Here is a 27,355-nt window from a genome sequence, read left to right as displayed (position 1 = left end):
GCTATGACATACAACTATCTACTGGGGCTTTGGGGGAATAAATAAATAAAATTATGAAAAACTATAGGTGAAGTTAAATGAATAGGCAGATTTACTCTAAAACTAGAATCAACAGTTAAATAATTAAAAAATAAAATTTTAATCATTCTCCATACATATAGTATACATGTATTTATATTTACACAATTGCTTTATACCTTCATAGGTGTATACCTCATAGTGAGTGCTTTAAGTATACATTTTGAGTTCTAGAATTTTAACATATTATTTTTGCAATTATTTTAATAAGGGTATATAGCAAATTAATAATTTAGTTTAAGTTGTTTGTATATGAAAAATTCAGGTGTCTTACAGAGTAGATGAAAAAGATCTCCCAGAACTAAATACGTTAAATGTTTTAAACATTTTCAAAGGAGAAAAGAAATAAACGTGTACTAGCTGCCTTAACTTTAAAATGACAGTAGTCAGTTTTACAAAGACAAAACTAGCCAGCATATGTACATCACAGAATGGCATCACAGAATGACTGCCACAGAATGGCAGTCACTGATAGTGACTGATCACTATCAGTCACCCTGTTAACTGTGTACACAAAACCCCACACTGAGCTCTGTGCTTTTAATTTGATACTGCAATTAAACATTTAGGATTACATTAAATTATTAACACATTTTTCTCATTTTACCAGACCTAGGGCAATACTTAAAGCACCATAAAGTCGCTACTTGTGCATTCTTGTCACCCTTAAATGTTGAATTAAAAATAAAATTGATATTTAGAACAATCTCTATGTAAAAAGTTATCTAAAACGATAGACTAAATCCCAAAAATATTTCTGAAATGACTGGCGGATTTTATGAAGGAACATCTATATTCTGAATTTTATATTTAAACCTTTTTATAATATAATTATAATATATAAACAATATCATTGGTCTTCATGACAATTTATGAGGTAGACACTATTATGATCTGCACCTTATAGATGAGGAAAATGATACCCAGACAGGTTAACTTCTCTCTCCTCTCCCTAATTTGCCACAATTCATAAAAGTGAACCTATGTAACTTTGGAACAAGTCTGTGGCATAGTTGCACCTAAAACACCAGCCAGGTACATTCATTTTTCATTTTATTTCATTCTCTTGTGCCAGACATCAAAACAAGGAACTGCATGAAGTCTCACATACTTCTGCCCGTCGACAGAACACTGGAAGCACCCATAAACCGTCTCCCTTTTAAAGTTCCCCATTCCACAGAGTATGCAAGGTCCTTTTGGAATGTTGTGATTAAGTAAGTTAACTCGGATATGTGTCCCTTCTTTGAGTGAAATATCAGTCATGCTGAGGGGTTTGTCATAATAGTCAGAAAAAAGATCATCTAAGTAAAGCTGTGAACGAGAAATGGTGTCCATCACTCTTCTGTCTAAAAGGACAAAAACAGAGAAATGTGTCAGAAGTCAAAACAAAAAACATATAACCAATCTGCATTTATAAACACTACGTGAATCTAAACCATCGCTCAAGAAATTATGTAGCTTTTAAGTTTAAATTTTTCCTTAACAGACAGGATTATTGAATAGATAACCTCAAGTGTCAATCCGAGAAGAAAAAAAATACATTTGAAACACTCTTCAATGGACGTACTTCTCTCGAATAGTATATTTCTCAATCTGTAGAGCAGTGCAAACGTTGCTCTTTCTTCCCTTTCAAATCCTCCTTTTGACACTGAAGTGACACAAAGGTCTATAAAAAAAATTTTAGAAGATGTTATAACTTGTACAACTCATTTTATTGGGAGTTTTAGTTGTGGTTGATGAATTCTGGTACATGCCATTCATTTTATTTTTTTAAGTTAAATTTTACATATTTCTGGAAAAGGTAACATTCAGATGGTACAAAATTAAAAGAATACACACAGGGGATACAGTGACAGATAAGTCTCTAGTCTACCTTGACCCCAGCCTCAGTTTTCCACCCTAGAGGTAACCACTTTTAAGTTACTTGTGTGTACTTCCAGAAATACTCCATATATTGTACAAGCATAAAAGGATATGTATGTATGCATGTATATAAAATTAGGCTCAAATAGTTACATACTATGCCTATTTATTTAAAATATCTCTTAGAGATTACTCCATGTCAGCATCTATAATGCTACCTCATTCTCAATGGCTTCCTAGTATTCTGTTGTGGACGCACCATTACTTACCTAGTTGCTGATAATAGATCTTAAGATTATTTCCAATCTTTTCCTATTATGAAGTAATATCCTTATACCCATATCATTTCACATTTGTGTAAGTATATCTGTAGGATAAATTCCTAAAAGTGTAAGTAAGGCTAAAGTATATTCACATTTTAAATTCTGATGGATATATCAGTTCTATCAGTTTATACTCCTACTGACAATCAATATGTGTAAAAACCTACACCTGAAGTGTCCCAAATAGAATTTAATCAGCATGTTTTTTTTGTTTCTGTACTCTCTATTCCCTCCTCCCACAGAACTGCAGAAACAAACAAAAACAGGTCTAAAAATGTTTATAAACTACCATAGCTAGGGGGCTCCCTTGCCTAGTCCCTTGGGCTATGTCCATCCTTGAACTGACTGGGCTCCTAATCTTACAGACCTGCGAAATGTAGAAATCTAAAGTGAACTGCACTGAGGTATGATATAAGTTGACAATTTTGGAAGAAGTATTTGTACTTTTAAAGTTATTTCTTAGGGAGAATTGGGAAGCTGGATCTGTGATAGGTAAAACTGAAGAAAAGTTGTCTTTGGGTACCCTAGTTTGGGCACCCTGACACCTTCAGGCATCTTACTGTCTACCTACTCCTCTATTTGCCCTCATCAAAAACTACCTGTTAGAAGGTCATTTATTATCTCCCCATGTAAGTCAAGGAATACTTTGTCAGTGGATTGCGTTTTAGCTCTTATCTATGATTGTAAGTGGGGTAGTAGGGAAACTACAGCCTTCACCAAGAAGCAGGAAAGAGGTATTGGGTAAGCAGGGACCAGAAGGTCTTTCCCAGCTACTTCATCCAAGCATAAGATTGACAGCTGAGAGCATCACTCTTCTATATTTAGACACTCAGAGAGAGAGAGAGAGAGTTTCCCATTAAATTCTTCTTAAAAATATAATCATTTCAGTGTTTCATGCAAATCATTCACTCACCAAAGGCACCATCCAAGTAAATGAAGAGTTCAAAAACACTGAAAGCTATGGTTGTGTGTGCTGGAAAAACAATGGCTTTGTCCCTTCCCTTGGGATTCTGTTCATCCATAAAATGAAACTATATTAAATAAGTAAATTGAATAACATTATTAAGAAGCATAACATATAAGGATAGCTTTTTGGAGAAACAAAATATTTCCTACAATCCTACCAAAAAAAAAAAAAAAACCACCACTCCAAGTAAAGAATTATCCTACTTGAATTAAACTGTTTATAGCAGAGGTCCAACTGATCTGATGGGGACTCATGATCTATATTAGGAAATGCCACTCACCACTTTCTCACTTACTTTGGTATTGGAGCCAATGATCAGTGCTACCACAACAGTAATACTCTCTGGCATAGAAGCTCTTTTTCTTTCAACTGCAAACTCAGTGAGTTTAAGTGCTACAGTGGTTTTTCACTTACCTTGTCTACTGTTCCAAAGCCCCCAGAGCTTTCAGCAGCTTTCCAAAGCAATCATCAACTTATTTTCCAAAGCAATCACCAACAATTAAGTAAATGTTTCAGTTTGTGCCCAAGAAATAATCCAATGATAAACAATGTGGTGGGCAGCTAAATGTAGCCAGTGAACAGAACCTCTATTTGCAAAGACTTAAAAAGATGATCACTGAACTCTATCTTTCTAGCAATTGGTTTTAATAAAACCAATCAAGTCATTATTGTGTCATTATTATGTAAATGACAAGGACAAACAGTATCATAATTGAGCTAAAAATTAAACAAATAACCTTCAAGATCTTTTAAAAAGGATTTAACATTGAATGAAGCATGTTTCCCATTGACAATATTATTTTAGAAAGATTAATTTAATTAAAAATATAAATTCGGAGCCAGCCCAGTGGCGCGTAACAGTTAAGTGCGTGTGCTCTGCTTCAGCGGCCCAGGGTTCGCAGGTTCAGATCCCGGGTACACACCTATGCACCGCCTGTCAAGCCATGCTGTGGCAGTGTCCCATATAAAGTAGAGGAAGATGGGCACAGATGTTAGTCCAGGGCCAATCTTCCTCAGCAAAAAGAGGAGGATTGCTAACAGATGTTAGCTCAGGGCTAATCTTCCTCACACACACACAAAAATATATATATATAAATTCAACTTTTAAAAATTCAAGTACAAACTAAAAATCACCTAAAAATAAAATCAAAGAATTCAACATAAGCATTCAACTATTATTCTTAAAACAGCATTTAAATTGTAATAGGAGGAACTCCAATATGCACATTATTTCACAAGGATTGGTGTTTTGTTTGCATTATACTATACATGTTTAGAATCCAAATTTTCTTGGATTTTTTTCATATTCTAAAACAAACCATTACTGTGGAAAATCCTATATACAACTGCAGCTCTTGAATCTCAACATTTGACAAAATACACATCTCATTAGAAATTGAATACTTTTTAAAAATTCCCATTGCAGCTTTTTAGTAAGAGAAGCCCAATGAGTGTGGTTTACCCGCATGGCTTCCCCACGAATGCCAGCATGCACAGACAGTGAGCATTGTCGTGTGGTTCGAATGCTCTCCATGACCACACACAATACCGCCTTTCTGCTGCTCCTTGACTGACGTATCAAGCTATGGTCAAAATTAATTTTTCTAAAATGAAGAAGAGAGACGTTCACAAGAATCTGTAACATCTAATTACATATAATCAAATACAGTTTTTGCTATCAGGTGTTACTCATGCACAGTCCACCTTAACTAAAAGTAAATCAAGGCAGGCCTAATACAAATCAGAAAGTAAGCTCAAAAGACATTTAATAATCTGCTTTTCCTTTCTATTTTCTTAAAACATGCTTGTTATAGGAGTGTATTGGAGGAGACTCTCTTATATTTGTTGCAAGCAGATTCCTATATTCTTTCAATCCAATAATTTAGCAAATGCGTGCAGAGCCAAAGCCATTTTGTGGAACAATTAAAAATTCTGTTTAAACCAAATGATTGTGGATATCTACCAAAGTTTGCATATATTACTAATTTGTAATATTTCAAACAAATCAAACAAATAAATTACATTAGTAAAATACAACCTGAATGTTTTAAGCATTCTTTGTAATGAAGTTTACGTAATTAAAATATTTAATGAAAACAGTGAAGTATATTAAGGATTATTATACTGACCGTGTAGTGATCTCCTTGAGTAACGTTGATACTTCCACTTCGTGTTTGGTTACTACACCAAACGAAGCTTTTACAGCAATGGAATCTGATCCAGCAACGTTAATCCCAACATCATTCACAATATGGTTGCCTCTCCTTCCGTAGAGTGAGACATCTGATTCATCTTCATAATTCAGTAACTGATAAGACGAAATACCTTTAAGAAAAGGAAATTAATATTTTTTAAATGTCTTGAATTCATCTAACGTAGATTACATATAGTAACACGTTAATTTTCTATTTAAGACTCCATTACTCAAATGTGGAGGAAGGCAACATTTCAAACCAAAATTAAAAATAGCAATTTAATTAATTTGACAACAAAAAGAAATAAATAGCCAGAGTACTTAAAATGAACTCAATTCTATGTTCAGCCAACAGAACTTCTTAGGCATCAAGATCCAATGGGCGGTTGAAAGAACACCAAGTTTTTATAAGAAATAATTTGTCAAAATGTCAATTTATTTTCTAATCCAGCCTCTAATACATTTCACTTTATCAACTGTAATAACTGAATCATAAAAAAATAAATGCAAATTACTTTCATTTCATTTGATCATGTGAGATAGGTAAGAGTAAACAATACCCCATATTATAGATGAAGAATTATATTATGTCATATTCTAAGTTGATTTGGTTAAAACAATTTACAAAATAATTAAAATAAGATTATACAATAATCCTACAAAATAGGTTTGAAAATTATTCAACTAATAAGAGATGTGATACTGTATAAACTTTAGGCATTGTTAATCTTAGTATTATTACTGCCATAGTAATAAAAGTTATTTTTATCAATGAAAATGTGTCAATATTAGGAACATAAGTAGTATATACAATCTATGTTTAGATCACCAATAATATAGCTGAATTAGTCCCTCCCAAACAGACATTTAAACTTACCAGCTGAAATTTCTCTGTCTCCTAGAAGAACATCTTTCAGTGTAAAAGGTGTTGAGGTAAATTTATATCTAGGAAACAGAAAGCATCGCTTTTTTTTTACCACCAGACTTAGAGGTTGGTATTTGTCAGCCTCACTGAGGCTTGGAACAGGAACTAATCTCCCTCCATCTCCAACTTGTTTGACAAAGCTCTTGGTAGCAGCAGCAAACATATTAACATAGTATTAAAACATCATCAACTGCAACCCTCAGATAAGAAATCCATATTTTCAAAGAAAATCAGGCACAAAACTAAGCCTTGCTTGACTTTAAATATAATTATACCTGCTAAAAATACAAAGTATAGTTTCACCAAGTAGTTTACCAGTGTACAATCCACACACACCGCCTCCCCTGGCGTGCTCAGGTAATGAATTATAGATCAACGGTGTAAAATGATATACTAAAAGCAAGTCTAATTTGGAATTGCAGTCTATAGCACTAAAATACACAGAAAACTAATAATTACATTACCAATGTCTTTGATGAGGGTCACAGTTGATAGTGGTTTGCCAGTCTTGAGGGAAGCATATAGCCCTATGGGGAACGATGCAATTTAGGCACTAACATTAGCCCTGGACACCATCTACAGTGGACCTAGTCCAAAGGGAACTCCTTTACAACTCCATCATGCCAATTTTGGCAACAGAAAAGTGCTGTTTGGAATCCTTATGGTATACAGTTCACTGTTTGAGCATTTCATTCATTTTCCCTGTATGCTTACAAAACCAAGTGATTAATATAAAATATAAATTCATAGAATATAAGGAAACAATTGTATGCAGATCTTTGTAAAATACTAAATGAAAGCCGCATTACATAACTGTATACTGACATTTGGGTTTCTTACTCTGAAGCTGGCACATAGACAACATCTCTTTGAAACGGGGTCCTGCTGCATTTATTTTCTTTTTGTTTCATGATTATTATCCCAGTTACTCAACCTTTAAAAAGAGCTATATAAGGTTTTGGCTTGTTTTTAAAGGAATTTTGTGGATAAAAACAAATTTTAGAAACAAACCTGAGTGCTGAAATAATGTATTGCCATAGTTATGTGGATGTTAATATATTTTGAAATAGTGGCTATGTGGTACTTAAAATAAGATATTTGTTAAAACATAACATTAGTGGGTAGTAATCGACATACATACACATATTGAGGGGGTAGGGGGAGGAAGAGAGAATAGGCTTAATTCCAGCCTCAAATAATATAAATCAATTTTACTAGATTCTAGACATTTTTTTCATTTACTTTCAAGCATCCAGGGCTCACGTGCAACCAAAAAAAAAAAAGTTTTTAATAATAGCCCCTCCTGCCAATACCATTGGGCAAAGCAATCTTCCAGAACACCGAGAAAGCACACGAAGTGATTTCTGCAAGTGGCTAGCAAACCCCTAGAAAAGCGATACATCTAATGTCGCTGTCTGACCTCCACCAAAAGTGGTGCATCCCAGGCAAACGCCATTACAACCAACAACACAGGTGTGCAGAAACAACATTTAATTGGAATCAGGTACCATAAGAAGCCTTCGTCTACACGTAATATGTCTTGTAGGGATCCGGTGGCTCAGCATTCTTCTCGCGACCAAAACCTAGAAGACAATGGAGCCCACCTGGCGGGAGAGGAGTGGGGTCTCAGATGTCCTCGCGAGCTCCTAAAGCTCCTGAGGGCCACCGCAGCCCTCAGGAGCGGATATTCCGCCAGTTTCAAGCTTCGGGGCCAGGCCCGGGGAGTGTCTCTAGCAATTTTGCATTTGGAATTTTGAAATCTTTTTCTTAAAGTGACGCAGCCCTCATCCTACGCCCTAACTCCCCCGCCAAAAAAAAAGGTCTAAGCTTCAGGCCTCACACACTGTGAGGCTCGCCCGCCGGACAAGCCTTCTCTCCGGGCAAGAAACGCCCTCCTTTTAAGGACACAGAACTACGGCCTTGCCGGGCCAGGCGCCGATAAGCCGGCGCACCGAAGGGAGGGCCGCGGGCAGGAGCTGAGGACAGCCGGGGCGGGGAGGCCAAGGGGTCTGGAGGGGAGGGCGGGGTCTGGAGGGGAGGGCGGGGCCGGAGCCGGAGAGACCCTGAGCCGGTGGGCGGGGCCGGGCACGGAGAAGGGCCCGCAGCCAGGGCGGCGAGGGGGCGTGGCCGGGAGCCGGGGCGGGCACTGCCACACCGAGGCTCCGCCTCCCCCCCCGCCCGTCCCCTTCGCGAGAGGGACGCAAGCGGGAGGAGAGGAGGAGTGGGAGGAGGGGAGGCGGCGGCGGTGGCGCTGGAGCGCTTCTCTCGGGGACCGGCCGACCGGGGGAGCCAGCACGTCGCCACGCACTGCTCTTCCTCCGGCCGCCGAGCCGTCCCTTCTCGCCATGTCCCAGAGCAGGCATCGCGCCGCGGCCCCACCACTGGAGCGCCAGGACAGCGGGACCTTCAGGTCAGCGCCGGGGCAGTCGAGGCCGAGCCGGCAGGGCCGGGAGTGGTGGGCAAGAGACGCGGGGGCGGGGGAGCCGGCTCTCCAGCGGCATTCTGGGTAAAGCCCCTTCGCGGCGCTTTCGCCCCCGCAGCTGCGGGCGGACCGGCGGGCGCTCGGTCCCGCCCTCTCGGCGGCGCGCGGGCCGGGGTCTGCGGCCGGGCCCCGCCCCTCCTGCGGCCCCGGGCGGTGCGCGGGCTGGGCGGAGGTGGCGCGCGGCCGCCACCCTGAGAAAGGCATTTGTGGGCTTGGTCCTCAGAGGTCGCAGCGCCGGTGCCTGCCCTATTCTGCTACGAATCCCTCCTTCGCGCATTCGAGTTAGCCCCCTAAAGACCTCCCTCGCCCTGCCCGCCGCTGCCCGGTGCCCGCCGCAGCGGGGCAGGGAGGCTGGTGCGCCTCGCCAGCTCGGGCCCTGGCCGCCTGGGACCTTCGGCTCCTCCCGCGTCACCGTGGATAACGATCAGAACTAGCCCCTGTCTGCTTCTGCCTCCCTCTCCGCTTTGGCATGCAAAGCACACCTTTTTCTGGTTTTTGCAGTTTGGGGAAGATGATTACAGCTAAGCCAGGGAAAACACCGATTCAGGTATTACACGAATACGGCATGAAGACCAAGAACATCCCGGTTTATGAATGTGAAAGATCGGATGTGCAAATACACGTGCCCACTTTCACCTTCAGAGTAACCGTTGGTGACATAACCTGCACAGGTCTGTATGCAGTTAACCTAGATGACCAGGCGGGTTGGCGGTCAAGACTTGGTATTGCTTTGCAGTTCGGAAAAGTGCCCTTTTTACCTGAGACAGTGGTGAGGAGCAGCCTCTTGAAACTGAGAGCTCTCATCTCAGGTCATTGGAACTTTCCAAGTTCATCTGATTCTCTCCCTAATTTTCTCTTCCCCAGATACCAAGACAAGCTCAGAAACATACCTTAGGACTCTCCTATGGTTCTTCCTAGAATTAGGGAGAAGCAGGAAAGGTTCTTAGACTCACTAGGCACTTTGGGCCCCTTGCACCACACTCGATTCTGTATCCAAGCAAAATGAGGAAGGCAGAAGGCTCAACTACACTATATTGCATAGCATCTTCTAGTTCCTGATACTATACAGATATTTAATACGTTATCTCTTTTTTATACATGAGGAAACAGGTTCAGAGAGATCATAAGTAATGTGCCCAAAGTCACATAGCATCGAAGTTTCAGAGTTCAAACTCAACTTTATTATGGTCTGTGAACTTGAGCAACTGACAACTGAAGTTGCCCGTTTGTAAATGTAGACATTTTATTTCTTAGGTATCTTATTTAATTGAAACATAAAAAATATTGAATACTAAATTTAATTTGGAATAATGCCAAGAAAAAAATTCAGCAGGAAGGCTGAAGTTCTACCATCTGGTCATCTGAGGCCGTCATTTGTTTGTGTCCCTGAAAAGCTGGAGTCCGCTATTTTCATTGAAGCCACTTTAAGAAAATTTTGAAGCTTTTTTGTTTATATGAGGCAGGTGGATTGTAGGTGCCAGCTGGAAGTTTCCTCATATGAACCATAGAATCAGCATTGCATTAGTGCTTTAGCTGGTCTATTTTTAAGTGTTCAGTGAAAATTCAAGAAAAAGTAGCCTTTTTTCCCTCAGTGTGTTTTAGACTGGAGCCTAACAATCTATGGTAACCATTCTGCCTTGGCCCCCTACCCTTCTCACACTGCCCTGTCTTCCTGTGCAAGCTTATCTGCCTCCACAGCTTCAAATACTATCTAAAGGCCGATAATTCTGAAATCTCTATCTTCAGCCCAGGCCCAGTTACAGAACAGTGTATCAGCCTGTGCTTGCTGGGCATCTTTGTTAGGATGACCTAAAGGCACCTCAGTCTCTCATTGTCCCAAACTGAATCCATCTTCTTTTTTCTCACATCCATTCCCCAACCCAGTAAAGGCACCACCACCACTGATTTTCTCACAGTAGAAATCTGTATTTCATCTTCTTGACTCCTTCTCCTTGTCCAGACTGTCACCATCTCCTACTTCCTAAATATCTCTTGCATCTGTCTGCTTCTCTCGTTTTCCCATTGCTACCGTCTGGGCCACTGTCATCTCCCACTTGGAATATAGCTACAGTCTTGTAGCTGCTCTTTCAGCTTCTAGTCTTGTGATGTCCATTCTCCACAGGACAACCAGAGTGTTCTCTCTGGCGTCCACATCTGTTCATGTACTTTCTCTTCTTAAAATCCAGTCAGTGGTTTCCCATCAACCTCTGGACAAATACAAATTTCTTAACATGACTTACAACCTTGTTTCTCAAAATGTGATCAACAGCAGCCTTGATATCACCTGGGCACATGATGGAAATGCAGAATATCAGGCCCCATGCCAGACCTACTGGATCAGAGTATGCATTTTAACAAAATTCCCAGGCAATTCCTATGCACGTTAAATTTGAGAAACACAAATTTAGGATACTATTCCTTAATCTCTCCCTCTCCCGTCCAACTCTCTCGCCTTTTATCTGAAAATTCCTCCCCTTGGGCTCTTACTGTACCCACCTACTTGGGGCTCTTGAGCACACCCTGCTCTGTGTTGCCTCTGAGCCTTGGCAGGGGTCTTTTCTCTGTCTAGAATGCTCTTCCAAACCCCCAGCTCTCTTCACTCTGCTAGCTTTTACTGATCTTTCAGGTCTCCATTTAGTTACCTCTTCCTTCTTGAAACCTTTCTGAATCCTTCCCAAGAGTCGGGAGCTGCGCCTTTCATGTGCCTCCTACAGCCTGCACTGAGGCCTGTCGTAACACATACTACTCCATGTTTCAGATGCCTGTTTACAGACGAAATCCCTCACGAGGCTATGCGCTCTTTAAGGGCAGGGACTGTGTTTAGTTCTCTGCTGTACCCTTAATACCCGTGTTAGTGGATGAATGAGTATTATTTGTGTGTCCTCTGACACTTGAGGGTCACACTTGAAATTTATTCCATGTCCCCTTTCTTTCCTCCACACCAGAGGAATGGACATCAGCATTCTCATACCACTTTCAGAGGGTTCTCAACACCTGGTTTGAACTCAGAAGGAAAAAGGTTGAATTTACCATTTACCAGGTGTGATTGCTTTCTGCAGTTAGGCATCAGTCTCAGTGGTTAGTAAGGCCCGTCTCCTGCCACCCCGTTAGCTACCCATGTAAGAGATACAGATTGTATAGAAGACACATAACATAAGCTCTCACCTTCTTCCCTATATAGACCTTCCCCAGTGTTCCCAACATGTGGCCATGACTGCTTAGCCAATCAGAGGGGTTTAATGCAGTAGAGGATGGGCTGTTGGAATAAAATTGTGCACATTCTACTCTCAGACAGTGTTGTAAGTGGCTCCCTTAAAGGAAACTTCTTGCTTCAGAAGAATTCTCTCTCTCTAGGGATAAGGGAAGGGTTAAATACTAAGTTGCATTTCTTTAGAAGGTGTGACATGGTCTACTTTATTACCATTTTGTGTATAAACATATATAATGTAGACATAAGAATTCTTTATATAGGTATACATAGTTAAATGTGTAGAACTTCTAAAATCACGGTTTTTTTAAATGTGTTAATTTTTTGTGGTGAATATTTTATTACAGTATATAATTGTATGTAGTCTATGTTTTTATTACCTAGTGTGTATATATAAAACCTGTAGTAACTTTATTTTGTATTATGAAAAGCATTATGTGAAAGCCTCACATTTTCACAGCATATAAAGGTTTTTTTTTTAACCTTAATTCAGGTGAAGGTACAAGTAAGAAGCTGGCGAAACACAGAGCTGCAGAGGCTGCCATAAACATTTTGAAAGCCAATGCAAGTATTTGGTGAGCTAAATTTCTTTGTATTCTGCAGCTCAAAAATATCATGGCTGAGGTAAGATTAAAAGTTTGAACATGCTCACAAAAGCAACAAAGTGAACAGTTGTTAGTATCTAGCTGGAAAATTCTACTTCCTTGTGAAAACCTATCATCCATTAAAGACAACTTTATCCTTAAATTAAATCCAGCAAGTAACTATTAAATGGTTTTCACGAACTAGGCTTTTTTTTTTGTAGATGGGCTGTGACAGTAGCAAAGCAGAGTTTTTCTGGCAAATATCTTACTGCATTAAGACTTTAATTATTTCTACACTAAAGAAAACAAGGTGGAAAAAGATCAACTGAAAGTACTCTTTTAGGAATTCTAATTTGGAAGGAGACAAAAAGATTTCCTTTTATTGTAGGATGTATACCAAATACAGAGGATGTTAAGTGGGATGTTAATTCTTGACATATCTTTCCAAAGTAAATTTGTTATTCTAGGTGCTTTGGGAAAGAGAGTTGGTTCTGGAGCATCTCATGTGTCATAAAGTGGTGTCCTTTGGTTTCTAATGGGTACACCCTACAACATGGAGTGCCTTTAAATTCTTCTTTACATGCACTCAGATAGACTTGGATTATAATCTGCTCATAGCTGACAGCAGAAGCCCATGGGAATTTAGGATGGTGTTTTGTTCCCCATCCGTAGCAAAACTTTTGGCTTAGAGATGTATGTAGGCTCTCGTGCAGTGCTCCTCCTTTCTAAGTCATTCTAAACCATTTGGTAGTTAGAACTAACCAGTGATAAGCCTTGGATCTTATAAAATGATGCTTGATTCTCTAGGGTCATACATTATACTTGATTTATGCTAGCTTTCCAGACATGCCAAATGGCATGGCAGGTATTGGATTTTCCTCTCGCTGGTGATGGCCATGCTGTTTCTGTGGAGCCCAGAGGTCAACCCAAAGTGTTGAGTATATTCGTAGAAATGAGTGTACAGCGTGTCCTTCCTGCACCTGGGCACTTCACTTTGTCAGCAAAAAACGCTAACACACTTTACTATATATTTGTGCTTCTTGACAGATAAGATGGGAATTACTAAGCTGTAATCAGGCCTAAAGTGGCCTGATTTAATACAGAGACTTTCTCACTTCTCCATCACAATTATTTGGGTAGCTTCGGCGTGCGCATTGTAAGTGAATATTCGTATCTCATCAGCCTATGTAAAGCTTGAAATTCTGGCAGTTAGAAACTTAGGGAAGTGGCCATAAGTAAACCTCATTTGTCCTGGAAGAAATGACTCTTCAGTGACCTAGGTGTCAGTGTTAGGGACCCGTCACCCAAGTAACTAGTAGTTTCAGGCTACTTAGAGGAGATTGTTCTCTTTTTTCCTAATCACGATTCCCACATGCTGAAACCAGATTCATGTAGGCCATCTATTTTATGCAGGGTACATATGATCTTAGGGGGATCATTTGCATAGAGCAAATGATAAGTCAAACAGATCTTTCTTCCATAATTCTCTAGATGAAAAAACAGTATTTATGATCTGTGTTATTCACATTGCCACGCTAAATTTCATGACTAATAGTCAGTCTTCCCTTTTCATGTAGTTATAATATAGTATATTTTATTTAAATACATTTTAGCTGAGCACCTATTATATGCAAAGTGCTACAAAGCTTATGAAGGTAAGTAAGACATAGGCCCTACCATCAAGGATTTTACAGTCTCTGAACAAGGGAGAGGTGTGGTGAGGGATGGACAAATTACATGTATTTGTAAGAGAGTATAATTTATGGTAAAATAATTTGCTTAAGAAAGGGTCAAAAAAATGTTAGAATGTTTCAAAGGAGAGAGTAGCTATGTTCCATTGGGGTGAAAGGATAGGCTTCTTAGAGAAAGTGGCATTTGAGATACACCTTGGATAATGAGTAGATCAGATTCTCGTAGAAGGTGGGGGAGAGAAGGGCGTTTCATGTAGAAGGAACAACGAGAGCAAAGGCATAGAGGGTTAAATAGAAAATATTGTCATTTTGGGGGAAATTGTTTTGTTTTCTAACACTTTAAAACAATGTTTAGCTTTGCAGTTCCTGACCCCTTAATGCCTGACCCTTCCAAGCAACCAAAGAACCAGCTTAATCCTATTGGTTCATTGCAGGTAAGTTGCACAGTTTTTCCATACTTAACATTTTGTCTACTGAAAAAAGATGTCATAAATTGATACTATCACAGGGGCTAAGACAGGGAATGAATATTTTAAAGACAAGATGGTGTAATATTTTGTTTTCCACGTTATGATCATTAGATATTACAGCGCTAACTTGAAGTTATTTTCCTATTTATTTACGTTTTGGATTTTCTTCCATATACAGTATCTGCCTTTGGTTTGTGGAATTCTCATTTGAGATCAACAGGACCTCAGTGCACATGGGTAGAGTGTTTTATACTTTAAGAATATTTCTTGCCACTCTTGTGACAAACCTCTTTCTACTTCTGTTGAGACAGAAGACTTTATAAAGAACCCAAATCGGGTAACCTAACTCAAGAAAAGGGAAGTAATCTGTTTGTTTGTTTATTCTACCAAAAATAAATATATTCAGCTTTGAATTTCTGCATGCAGAATATCCTTCTTGCAGATTATCCATGTGCTCTGTTGGACAGCTTCTCTCCCCTTCATTCAGCCAGTCCTTTGGTCTCTTTCCTGCTCTGTGAGATTTTCTGTAGTTTTCTTTCCTGTCTTTCCTCAACCTTCTCCCAGTCTGTTTGTTTGCTGTCTGCTCCCCACTCTTGATAAAATGCAGTGGTTAGTTAGCCAGCTGTGGGATGGAGGTCTCTAGATAGGGAGAGGCTTTAGGAACTGATGGCAGTGAGACCTATAGATGTCCTCTGTGATGTTCCCAAAGAGAGTGACAGTAGTTTGTCTTTCTGTTGGAACTCTTTGATATCCACTCACTATGGCTTAATGGAAGAACACCATTCATAGCAGGAAATTGCTTCAGTTTTGGTATTATGGGCTTATGAGATATAAAATGTAGTGATATCTATGGGAAATATGGGGTCTTCCCTCATTTTTCCGTTGCAGAATATCATTCTTTTCAAACATATATATAGAAATGGGATCAAAATGATGAAAGAATATCATTTATGTGATTGAGCCATTGCATAGTAAAAATTACTGCTAAAGCCTCATCTCGATTTCCTAGGAATTGGCTATTCATCATGGCTGGAGACTTCCTGAATATACCCTTTCCCAGGAGGGAGGACCTGCTCATAAGAGAGAGTATACCACAATTTGCAGGCTAGAGTCATTTATGGAAACTGGTACTTATTTCTTTTTACTCTCATACAGTTGAGACATTTGAAATATTTTCAAATGATGAATGACCATAGAAATTTCTGTTGTGATTTCTTTTCAAATATTTCGACAGGGAAAAAAATTGATACACTCCTGTTTTACTATCTCTAACTTTCTGCAGTTGAATTTAAGTATAAATATTTAGCTTAAGAATACTTATACTTCTTAGTTTGATATTTTAAAAAATCATGGAAAGACAAAATAAATAATTAACTCTTTAAATAGTCTTCATGGATGTGTTAGTGACTTTAAAAGACTCGTTTTGGAGAAAAAAGCAGTAGTAAATCTCTTGGAGTTTCACCTGCTCTTCTAGAAGATAGGGGGACTAAAAGAAGATTATGTTTGAAAACAAGATGATTAAAAAGAGGCCTAGATGGCCAAAAAATTGCAGTGAGATAAAAATAAAGTAGAAATTATTATCTTTCTGAATTATAGCAACTTGTATGTTGTAAAGGCCATAAACTGTGAGAAAAAAGTCCCATTGTAACTTCTCTAGCATGTTTTTATCATTTTTAAAGTAGCTTGAGATGGAATTTTACCTTGGTGTTAGAGACTAGTTTCAAGTAATAAGCGCCTGTTTGCCCTCGAGAGGTAGTCATGGGCCAGTGCACACAGCACTTGGCCAGAAGCAGGGAGCTCCGCTTCTGTTCCTGGTGCAATCCTTGATTTGCAAGGTTAGGCAAATTACTTAATCTCCCTGAGCCTCAGTTTTTAAATCTGGAAAACAAAAGCATGGAAGTAGATGATATTTCTGGTGTCTTTCAATTACAGCATCTTCTATGCCCTTCTTATTCCTATTAAAGAAAGAAATTCCACATAGTTGTCAGTTTATAGGAGATTGTACACAGGAAATAGACATTGAGAGATAGGAGTTGTGGTTTGAATGTACCTTAATAAACTTGAATATTTGGGCAGAATTAAACCAAATATGATTTATTAAAGCTAGGCATAGGGAAATATAACTGTGAAAGTGTAACTATTAAAGATAAACTGTTAAAGAAAAGAAGTGCCTTCAAAAATGTCAGAATCAATAGCTGTATGAAGCACAAGCAAAGATGTCAGATCAGAAAAAGAATAGTCTGGTGTATAAAAGCCATGAATTTGTTCTCTAGTTAAACACCATGCTTATACGTTTGATTGTCCTCTATGGACACTAATTTGTTTTCTAAATCTACCATTTCTTTTTCCTTATTTAGGAAAGGGGGCCTCAAAAAAGCAAGCCAAGAGAAATGCTGCTGAGAAATTTCTTGCCAAATTCAGTAATATTTCTCCAGAGAACCACATTTCTTTAGTGAGTAATGATCAGACAGCTATGATGTTAATGTGATTAAGCACCTCTTGCTGTAGGAAACTTTCCTTGATTTCTTATTTTATAGATACTTCAGAGTTGCAATTTTTAAAAATCTCTTCATTGTTCAGTTATACACCACCCCAATTTTAGCAGCTTGCTATATGTGAGCCAGGGTCACAGGGGTGACCAGTCAAGAGGGCTTGGGAGATACAGTCAAATTCAGAATAATATGATGGGATCTAAAGAAGATAGGCCAGTAGTGCCATTTTTCCTTTCAGGTTCACAGTGCATTCCCATCCCTTTGTTCATTCATTCATGTGTGCACCTAGCAAACATTTAGTGATCCATACTGTGTGCCAAGCTTTGTACCAGGTACTGCCATATGGTGAATAAGACAGTCTCTGCCCTTAAGGAGTTTGAAGCCTACGGATAAAGAACGCCACAGGCTGGTCCTTAAAGAGGGTGCTGGGAACATATGAGAAGGATCCAACCTAGATGGGGTGTTGGGGAAAGGCTTCTTGGAGGAAGTAATATCTAAGCCAGGACCTGTAGGATGAGAACAGACGGAAAGAATTTCGGAGAGAAGAAAGAGCATGTGCGAAGACCCAGGAATGAAACATCATATGCGATCTAGAAACCTTGAGTAATTTGATATGGCTAGAGCATAGAGTGGGAGGGAGAGAGTCTCAAACAATGAAGCCAGAAAGGTAAAGAGGGATTAAATGTTGAAGGGACGACTATATTAAGGAGATTGAACTTGATCCTGAGGGTACTGCAAAGTCATTAAAGAATTTTAATCTAGGAAAGACAGGATCTAATTTATACATTAGAAAGGAAATCGATGACTGCATTATGGTGATTGTATGAATATTAGAATCAGAAAGATCTGCCAGAATGCTGTTATAGAAAGCAGATGAGAAATGATAGTGGCCTATACTAAGGTAGTGGCAGTTGAAATGGTAGATTTAAAAATTATTTAGAAAACTTTAGTAAATGGGGTATGGTAATTGATTGAATGTGGAGAGTTAAGGAAAAAGGAGGAAATAAATATTTTTACCTTGGCAACTGAGTAGATGGTGGTACCATTCAATAATATGGAGAACACAGAAGATGAGTAGCATTTGAGAGGGAGCAAATAATGAGCTAAATATAGGATATATTGAATTTGGAGTCTTTATAGAATATCTAAGTAAAGATATTGAGTAGGCAGTGTGGCATACAGATATAGAGCTTAAAAGATTGGGCTACACATGATACATTACTTGAGATTCATAGATAGGTATGTCTTGTGGTACTTTATATGTCTTGTGGTACTTTATCTGAGAGTGGTCTGTTAGGTGGGAAATGAGAAGTGAGGACTGTAGCAGTGTCCTAAGCTTATGATGAAATAAAGGCATATTCTGTAGGAGAAAAAGACAATACATAAGTAATATAATTTTGGTTTTACTTTTTGTGTGTGTGTGTGTGTGTGTGTGTGTGAGGAAGACCAGCCCTGAGGTAACGTCTGATGCCAGTCGTTCTCTCTTTTTTTTTTTTTCGCTGAGGAAGACTGGCCCTGGGCTAACATCCATGCCCATCTTCCTCTACTTTATATGGGACGCCGTCACAGCATGGCTTAATAAGTGGTGCATCGGTGCGCTCCTGGGATCCAAACCGGCGAACCCCGGGCTGTTGCAGCAGAGCGCGCGCTCTTAACCGCTTGCACCACCAGGCTGGCCCCCCTGGTTTTACTTTTTTAATAGAAAAATACAAAACATTGCATTTGCTTCTTTTAAAGTTGCATCAGAGATGACACGAAAATCCCAAAGCACAAACAGGTTTACAGGTGAATTCTGTTAAATCTTCAAGAAAGAGATAATTTCCAATGCTATTTGAACTCTTATTGGCAATGTATATAACATAGGGGAAGCCTCTAAATTTATTTTCCAAAACCAACATATCACTAACTGACAATAGCAAATCTCAGTGGAAAAAATTATAGATTAATCTCCCTTATGGTGAAACACCTTAATAAAATAGTAGAGTATTAGAAGAATAATATACTATAGACAAGTATAGAGTTTATTTCAAGAATGCAAGGATGTTTGAAGGTTAGTAAATCTGTTATGTAATCAACCACATTAATGGGTCAAAAGAGAAAAACATATAATCCTTTCAGTGGATGCCATAAAGATAAATTTGACAGTCATTACTGATAAACACTTTAAAAATATCCCAATTGGGATTCAAACTATTTACCTCAAAAAAGTCAAAATCATGGTTACATCTTTACATATTACATCCATTCCTGTTAATTTCACACATAAGACAAGGATGTCCACTAACATTGTTTTTTTTAACCTTGTTCCAGAAGTACCAACCAATGTAATTAGACAAGAGAAAACAATAAGAGGTTAGAAATAAGAAAAGAGGAGATAAATTATCATTAACTACGAATAATATGATTATATCCCTATAAAACCCTAGAGAAAAACTGCTAGAAATAATAAGAGACTTCATCAAGGTAACAGATCATTAAACTAATATACAAAACCAGTAGCTTTCTCATATTATTTAGAGTTATGAAGGCAAGCACCAGGTTAATTAAAAATAGAAAGTTAAAAATTATTGCTTCTGGAAGGGGAACTGAAGGTAGGGGTGGAGTGAGGCTAGGGATTGTTGCTTTTATAATTCTGTGCTGTTTGATTTTTTGTGGTATTGTGTATTACTTTGATTAACAAAATTTATGAAGCTTGATAATATTGGTCATTTTATTTAACATTTGTTAACATATTTATTTAACATTTTATTTATTTAACATTTTATTTAACATCTATCTTGAAAAAGTATACTGGAAAAATATCAATAGTTTTCCTACTTACAAATATTAAGTGATAGACTATAGAAGATCCCATTTTCAATAGTAGAAAAGAAGATAATATATCTGGGAATAAACTTAAGAAGAAATGTGTAGGACCCACGTGAGAAAAATCTTAAAACTCTATTGAGGGATATAACAAAAATTGAATAAATGTAAAGCTATCTCTTTATTTTTGATAGGAAGACTCAATATTGTAAATATATAAAAATATAATGTAGTGTCAGTCAAAATCTACCAGAATTTATTTTGGACCTTGGCACAACTTTACTAAGTTTATTGGAAAAATAAACTCAAGAATAGCCAAGAAAACTGAAAAGGGAAGAGTATAGGAGGTGGGGTTTACCCTATCAGAGGATAAAACATACTGTAAAGCTGTAGTAGTTAAAACCAGTACTGATACAGGAATAGACAGAGAATAGAATAGGGAATCCCATGTAGATGCTAATCCATATAGGAGCGTAGTATATGACAGCAGTGAGATTTCAGATCACTGGATGAGAGGATGGATTATTCAATAAACGATGTAGAAACAACTTAACAGCCACATTTGGGGAGAAAAAGTATAGATTTTTGTGCATGTGTATATGACATATATTTAGATTGCTACCTTATTCCTTCCATTTGAATAAATTTCAGATGGATCAAAGATTTGAACATAAGAATTGAAACTGTTTGAGTATGAGAAAACATAGAAGAGCTTTCTTTTTCAAAATTCTTAGCATGGGGAAAGACTTTTTAAGCATAACTTAAAACCTAGAAGCTATAAAGTAAAATATTCATAAATTTGACTACATAAAACCTGCACAGCGAAAAATCTGTAAATAAAACCAAGAATAAAAACAAAGTGAGAAGAAATTATTTTCAACACATGACTGTAAAGGGATTGTTTTCAGTACCACGTAAAAAGGTCTTACACATCAGTAAAAAAGATAACCCAGGGCTAGCCCTGTGGCCTAGTGGTTAAGTTTGGTGTGCTCCCAGTGGCCCAGGCTCAGTTTCCAGGTCCGGACCTACACCACTCATCAGTGGCTATGCTGTGCCAGCAACCCATGTACAAAATAGAGGAAGATGGGCACAGATGTTAGCCCCGGGTGAATCTTCCTCAGCAAAAAAAAAAAAAAAAAAAAAAAGACAACCCAGTAGAAGAAATATGAATGGTTAAAACAAAAATGTGCAACTTCATTCATGCAAGTTAAACAAGGTACTATTTTCACCTTTTAGGGTGACAAAACCTACCAAGTTTGATAATACCTGGTGTTGGTGAGCTTCTGAGAAAATAAGCACCCTCCAAGGCAGTTGATAGGGGTATAAATTGGTTCAGAAATCAGTGTGGAAGTATTTACCAAAATTAAAAGCACACATGTTCTTTGACTCAGCAGTTCTTACTTCTAGAAATTATTCTACAGAGAAAGTCATCCAAGTGCAAAAGAGTTTTATTGTAATGTTCTTAGTAAAAGCAAGAAACCAGAAACAACCTAAAACCCATAGTTGGAGACTGGTAAAGTAAATACAGCGCATGCATGTGTGCTGATAGGAGAAAAATGAACAAGATGTAGAGCAGTAAGGTATTATTTTTGTTTGGAAAGAAGATTACATACGTGTCTGTGCTTGAATATGCATAGAACACTTATGAAAGGATACTGAAGAAATGTTTAACAGCAGCTTTCTCTGGGGAGCGGAATAGAAGTCCTCAGGGAAGGGATGGTAAGGAAAAGAGACTATACTTCGTTATATGTTTGTTCTTTCTTTTTTTTTTTTATGAGGAAGATCAGCCCTGAGCTAACATCCATGCTAATCCTCCTCTTTTTGCTGAGGGGGACCGGCTCTGAGCTAACATCTATTGCCAATCCTCCTCCTTTTTTTCCCAAAGCCCCAGTAGATAGTTGTATGTCATAGTTGCACATCCTTCTAGTTGCTGTATGTGGCACTCGGCCTCAGCATGGCTGGAGAAGCGGTGCGTTGGTGCGTGCCCGGGATCCTAACCCGGGCCACCAGTAGCAGAGCGCACGCACTTAACCCCTAAGCCACGGGGCTGGCCCTATATGTTTGTTCTTATTGCAGGTATTTTTTTACTATGTGAGTAAATTATGATTTTTTTAAAGTTCTATTCAAAGAGTGTAAAATTCTATTTAGTAAATTTTACAAATTATTCAATTCTGTATCATGACCATTCCTGTGATCTTTTGAAAATCCCTTAACCTCTGTCAGGCTCAGTAATAAAGACTAAGGATAGGTTGCCCTACTTCAGAGAGTAGTTGGTTTTGGTTTTTTTGATGGCAATAATATATGAGGGAAATTTGAAAAATATAAACTAACATGGAAATATGTAAAACATTCTAAGAACAGAGGTGAAAAGGGAAGGATATAGGGGAGAATAAAGAAAAGAGGAGAAGGAGAAAGAAAACAGAAAAAAATAAGCTCAGTTGGTTCTGGGATAAGTCCAGTAAGAACTTTTTGACATCCTTCCATTCATTTGAATGACTCGTTATTCTGAAACCCAACTTACACATTTCACCTTTTCTATAGTTTCTTTGTTTCCTGCCTTATAGCTATTAGTTATAGTGCCTGGTATTTAATACAAGGAACCATAAAGATATGAAAATTGTTTTATATTTTAACTTCTAAGTCACTCCATTAGGCAGATTCAATTATCGTCAGATTTGTTTATAGTGCTCTTTAAGTATCCTATACATCTTAATGTGGAAATTAATCAGAAAATTTGACTGAAAGACCTTTGTACTATTCAAAAGTATTTTAAAATCCTTCCAGTATATTATTGCATGTCCTTCTTTTTTTAGAATCTTGGTATTTGTTAAATGTGTGTACTTGTTAGTATTTAAGTCAGCAAGTTAGTCAAATGGTACCCATTTAAACATGCTTTATAAAGTATTAAATGTCAGTGCCAAATAAATGTTTTTAATTATAGTAGTGTTGGAACTCAGTGTGAGTTAAGAATCTTAGTCTTCATCTCTGTTTTTCAGACAAATGTAGTAGGACATTCTCTAGGATGTACTTGGCATTCCTTGAGGAATTCTCCTGGTGAAAAGATCAACTTACTGAAAAGAAGCCTCCTCAGTATTCCCAATACAGATTACATCCAGCTGCTTAGTGAAATCGCCAAGGAACAAGGTTTTAATATAACATATTTGGATATAGGTATGATTTTTTTCTTTGGCTTATCCCAAAACCTGTTTCTTTTTAAACTATGTTTGAGAAACAAAACCTCTATTATAATTTATTTCACTGATTAGAGATTCTGACTATAATTGCCAGAGCAGTAATAAATATTGTTGATATGTCCCATTCTTATAAATAATAATAGTACCTAACATCTATACAGTTATAATAATAAAAACAACAATAGCTAAGATTTATAGAGTTGTACTGCGTGCCAGGCACCACTCTAAGGACATTACATGTTTCAACTTACTGATCCTCAGACTAACCCTATGAAGTAGGTTCTGTTATCCTTATGTGTAAGTGAAGAAAATAAGGCACAGAAAAGTTGAGAAACTTGCCTGAGACAACATAGCTAGTCAGTGGTAGAGCCTGATTAGGGAAGAGTCCCTGAAGATACGCTGTCTGTTACACTAGCCCTGATGGGCAGCTTGACAAATAAAAAGGCACCCACATTTCTAGAACAAGTACCAAGTTTGTAGAGGTCAGACCTCTTCTCTCCACTTTGTCACTGTGTGCCAATTCTGGGAGATAAAAGGGGACAAGTCCATTTATAGCTTTATCCAGTCCCAGCTATCATCTTCTACATTTTCTCTAGCCCTTAATCGTTTAGATAGACAAACGTGGATAGACTGGAAAGGAAGTCAGTTTGGATTTTCTTTTAATTAAGTTTATAAGTGGCTAATTTGTGCATGTGTGTGTGTGTTGGGTGTTTTGATTTAACATCAGTATAGTATGTGAAGAATTTGATATCGCTTGTTCCAGCCTCGGTGAGCTGTGGGGACCTAGCTTGTTACAGAGTAGTTAGTAAGCACTGGGAAAGTAGGGTTTTTCAGGGATGAAAGAACTTCTGATTTTCTCTGCTACTTTGGGATTAAATGATGGATCAGGTACGATGTCTTACTATACTGAGAATGATGCAGAACCTGGGAATTTAGTGCAAGCAGATGGTCAGAAAAGGTGGCTGATGGGAGACTGTTCATTCAAAAATTATTTATTAAGTATCTACACTTTGTTGGGTGTTTGAGATACAGAGATGAATAAGCCATGTCATGAATAGGACTATGGAAGGTTTTGAATCTGGGAAAAGAAGGAAACTTGAGATGATTTTTTAGATTATGAATTAAGGATGCCTTTGAAATGCTTCTTACCAGTTTTAAGAACTAAATAGTTCTGGTAAATATAGAACAGCAGTCTAAAAACCACAGTCAGTTAATTTGGCTAACTTCTATGCAGTTACCTTCAAAAGAACCTAGATATTCTCCAAAGAAGATATACAAATGGCCAAAAAGCACATTTTGCTCACTATCAGTCACCAGGGAAATGCAAATCAAGACCACAGTGAAGTCTCAATTCACATCTACTAAGATGGCTGTGATGGAGAAAGTAGAAAATAACAAATATGGGCACAGATATAGAGAAACTGTGGCCCTCATACATTGTTGGTGGGAATTCATGGTTCAGCTGCTGTGGAAAACAGAGTTTTGCAACTCCTGAAATGAGTTACCATATGACCCAGCAACTCTACTTCTAGATATATACCCAAAAGAATCGAAAACTGGTATTCAAACAAATGTCTGTACACACATGTTCACAGCAGTACTATTCACAATAGCCAAAAGGCGGAAATAGCCCAAATGTGAATGCATAAATCAATTGTATATATGTGCAACGAAATATTCAGCCATGAGAAAGGATGAAGTTCTGATAGATGCTTCAACGTGGATGAACCTCAAAAACGTTATACTAAGTGCAAGAAGCCAGACACAAAAGGTCACATGTTATGTGAGTCCATTTCTGTGAAATTCCCAGAGTAGGTTAATACATAAATTGGTGGTTGCTGGGGGTGGGAGTGGAGTTAGGGAGCAACTGCTTAATGAGTGTTGTGTTTCCTCTTGGGGTGATAAAATGATGCAAGTATTTTGTAACTAGATAGAGGTGGTGGTTGCACAACATTGGGAATGTACTAAATGCCATTGAATAGTTCACTTCAAAATGGTTAATTTTATGTTACATGAATTTTAACCCAATTTAAAAAAAAAGAACCTACATGCCAGAGCTAGAAAGCCTCTTCACACAGTACATAACCCCATTGTATCTGGATATTTTCCGCTTTTGACTCTAGCTGAAACAATAACTTTTAATCATTACCACTTTAAACAAATCATAACCTGTTGCTACTTCTTCCCCTTGTCTCATTCAACCATCTTTAATAAGAGTGATTCATGAGTTGATGAGAAGAACATTTATTTCCTGTGTTTAGGTATTGTTTTTAAAACACATATACGATATGGAACTAGACGCTGCACAGACTTAACAAGCAAAGAACCTGAAGGCACAAGGGCAGTCTTGCCCTGAACCATGTATTTCCTGGCTCAAATGTCTGCTGAAAATAACCCTAGACTTCATAATAGGAAATACAGTCCGTCTGGTCCTGTAGCAAATGGTTTTTTCCATTTTAAAAAAGTTGCTATGGTTCAGTAATTTGCAAACACTGTTCAACTAGCCGCATTAGAATTGCCTTGGGAGATTTTTTTTTAAATGTAAGAATCTGGCCACTCCAACCCCAAATCCTGCATTTCTTATTGAACAGGCTGGAGTGAGGCCTAGGCACCTGTATTTCTTTAACGTTCCCTCAGGTGATTATGAAGCACAGCTGTGTTTGAGAACTACTGCTGTGGCTGAGTGATCGTGTTTTGTGTTTTGTTCGTTTCTACAAGAATGACAAAGATGATGAGTAAGTGGAATAGCATACCATGGATGCTTACTGAGAAAGACAGTCATAAAAACTATATTGTTTTTACAAGGATCTGCTTTATATACACTTGGCAATAATCTTCATGTTTGAATATGTCATTACAGAAGAACTGAGTGCCAACGGACAGTATCAATGTCTCGCGGAGCTGTCCACCAGTCCCATCACAGTCTGTCATGGCTCTGGGATCTCCTGCGGCAATGCACAGAGTGATGCAGCTCACAATGCTCTGCAGTACTTAAAGATAATTGCAGAAAGAAAGTAAACTGGGAACAACTTAGAAAACCCTGCAGTGGCACATAAAAAGTGCCCCTTTGGCCCCTTCCCAAGTAAAACTTTACTACAATGTTTGAGTTTGTGTGTTGTTTCTAAATCTCTTCATAGATTCCATCAACACTCCAGATTTAATTATCTCCTGGTAGTTGTTATTAAGCTCTTTTTAATGGCTTCAACTTTGTATTGGTATATTGTATTTATAAACTTTGTACCATAGGCAGAGTGTAGCACCCATTTTACAACGCCGTGTACATAGAAGGAAGAACCTGCATGTTTGTTGATGATGATGATGATGATGATGATGATGAAATAAAACTGCTGCAAGCAACAGTCTTTCTTACTGCTGCTTAACCTCTTCTCTGCGCGAGGCTTTGTAAAGGGAATTCAAAGGAAGCCCCTTAGAATTAGAGTGTTGAGGAACGCACTAACAGGCTTTTATTGAATGTGATTGTTAAATTTCAGGGAACATGATTGGTCTGCTGTGTATTTCAATCCATGTAATAAAGAGCTGTTGTTATAATGGGTTCTGCTCATTTTATTAAAGTGTTACTGACTTGCCTGTGGCCCCATTCTTTTTAGCCATTCTTGTGAGTAACATTATAATGTGGATGTTCTGTTATTTACATATCTGTGGTTTACTTCTGAAAGTCAAAGGTAAAAAACCTATGGCCTAAGCAAAAATTTACAAATATATGTGATGAATCACTTCCATATTGTCCAAGCCAATGTTGTCTTTTTCTTTTATATAACCAGTCATGGATGAATTAGTAGTTGAAAAGCATTAATTGAATTATAAAAACCGAAACTTCCAGTGCGCTCAATTCTGTTGCAGAAATGTTTCAAACAAAGCAATGAGTGATTAAAAGGTTAGGAAATAAGTCTCATGAGCAAATTTTAATTTTGCCCTTTATGTATCCATGTATCATTCTGTAACACCTCAAGTCTTCTGTCTGTGAGTGCCAGCTGATACTGCTACCTTTGTGGATTAGGTGGAAGTCTCAGGCCAGTGTTCAAGCTCAGGGATAGCCTCGGAGGAAGAGAGCTCTGAAT

At 38.1% G+C, this 27,355-nt stretch overlaps 2 protein-coding genes across 3 annotated transcripts; one reads left to right on the top strand and one right to left on the bottom strand.

The window, feature by feature from the left end:
* Positions 1-1,114: 1,114 nt before the first annotated feature.
* Positions 1,115-6,800, bottom strand: PJVK (pejvakin). Its single transcript, XM_058549331.1, has 6 exons — positions 6,303-6,800; positions 5,361-5,556; positions 4,694-4,835; positions 3,178-3,295; positions 1,646-1,744; positions 1,115-1,424 (listed from the first exon to the last, which is right to left on the bottom strand). Exons 1-6 carry the CDS (start codon positions 6,511-6,513, stop codon positions 1,132-1,134), a joined length of 1,059 nt encoding a protein of 352 aa, XP_058405314.1. The 5' UTR covers positions 6,514-6,800; the 3' UTR covers positions 1,115-1,131.
* Positions 6,801-8,580: 1,780 nt separating this feature from the next.
* PRKRA (protein activator of interferon induced protein kinase EIF2AK2) lies at positions 8,581-26,825 on the top strand. Of its 2 annotated transcripts, XM_058549333.1 has the most exons (8): positions 8,581-8,760; positions 9,334-9,503; positions 12,534-12,615; positions 14,671-14,749; positions 15,795-15,912; positions 17,143-17,237; positions 23,079-23,253; positions 26,137-26,825. In XM_058549333.1, exons 1-8 carry the CDS (start codon positions 8,696-8,698, stop codon positions 26,292-26,294), a joined length of 942 nt encoding a protein of 313 aa, XP_058405316.1. In that variant the 5' UTR covers positions 8,581-8,695; the 3' UTR covers positions 26,295-26,825. The 2 variants fall into 2 exon arrangements, with proteins under 2 accessions (XP_058405316.1, XP_058405317.1); XM_058549334.1 differs by lacking the exons at positions 8,581-8,760; positions 9,334-9,503; positions 12,534-12,615 and adding an exon at positions 12,624-13,780.
* Positions 26,826-27,355: the final 530 nt, after the last annotated feature.

Source organism: Diceros bicornis, chromosome 10, assembly GCF_020826845.1.
Source record: "Diceros bicornis minor isolate mBicDic1 chromosome 10, mDicBic1.mat.cur, whole genome shotgun sequence".
NCBI lineage: Eukaryota > Metazoa > Chordata > Mammalia > Perissodactyla > Rhinocerotidae > Diceros > Diceros bicornis.
The sequence above is the reverse complement of the archived record's forward strand: the minus strand, read 5'-3'. Positions and strand labels throughout refer to the sequence as shown.

What these genes read in the sequence shown, in the direction of transcription:
- PJVK (XM_058549331.1), bottom strand. Translation starts at nt 6,513, where the DNA reads ATGTTTGCTGCTGCTACCAAGAGCTTTGTCAAACAAGTTGGAGATGGA. An exon ending in AGACAGAGAAATTTCAGCTG is followed by an intron (nt 5,557 to 6,302) that starts GTAAGTTTAAAT and finishes CTTTTCTTAAAG; the next exon opens with GTATTTCGTCTTATCAGTTA. An exon ending in CTCAAGGAGATCACTACACG is followed by an intron (nt 4,836 to 5,360) that starts GTCAGTATAATA and finishes TCTTCATTTTAG; the next exon opens with AAAAATTAATTTTGACCATA.
- PRKRA (XM_058549333.1), top strand. Translation starts at nt 8,696, where the DNA reads ATGTCCCAGAGCAGGCATCGCGCCGCGGCCCCACCACTGGAGCGCCAG. An exon ending in ATCCTATTGGTTCATTGCAG is followed by an intron (nt 14,750 to 15,794) that starts GTAAGTTGCACA and finishes TCGATTTCCTAG; the next exon opens with GAATTGGCTATTCATCATGG. An exon ending in AGAGTCATTTATGGAAACTG is followed by an intron (nt 15,913 to 17,142) that starts GTACTTATTTCT and finishes TTCCTTATTTAG; the next exon opens with GAAAGGGGGCCTCAAAAAAG.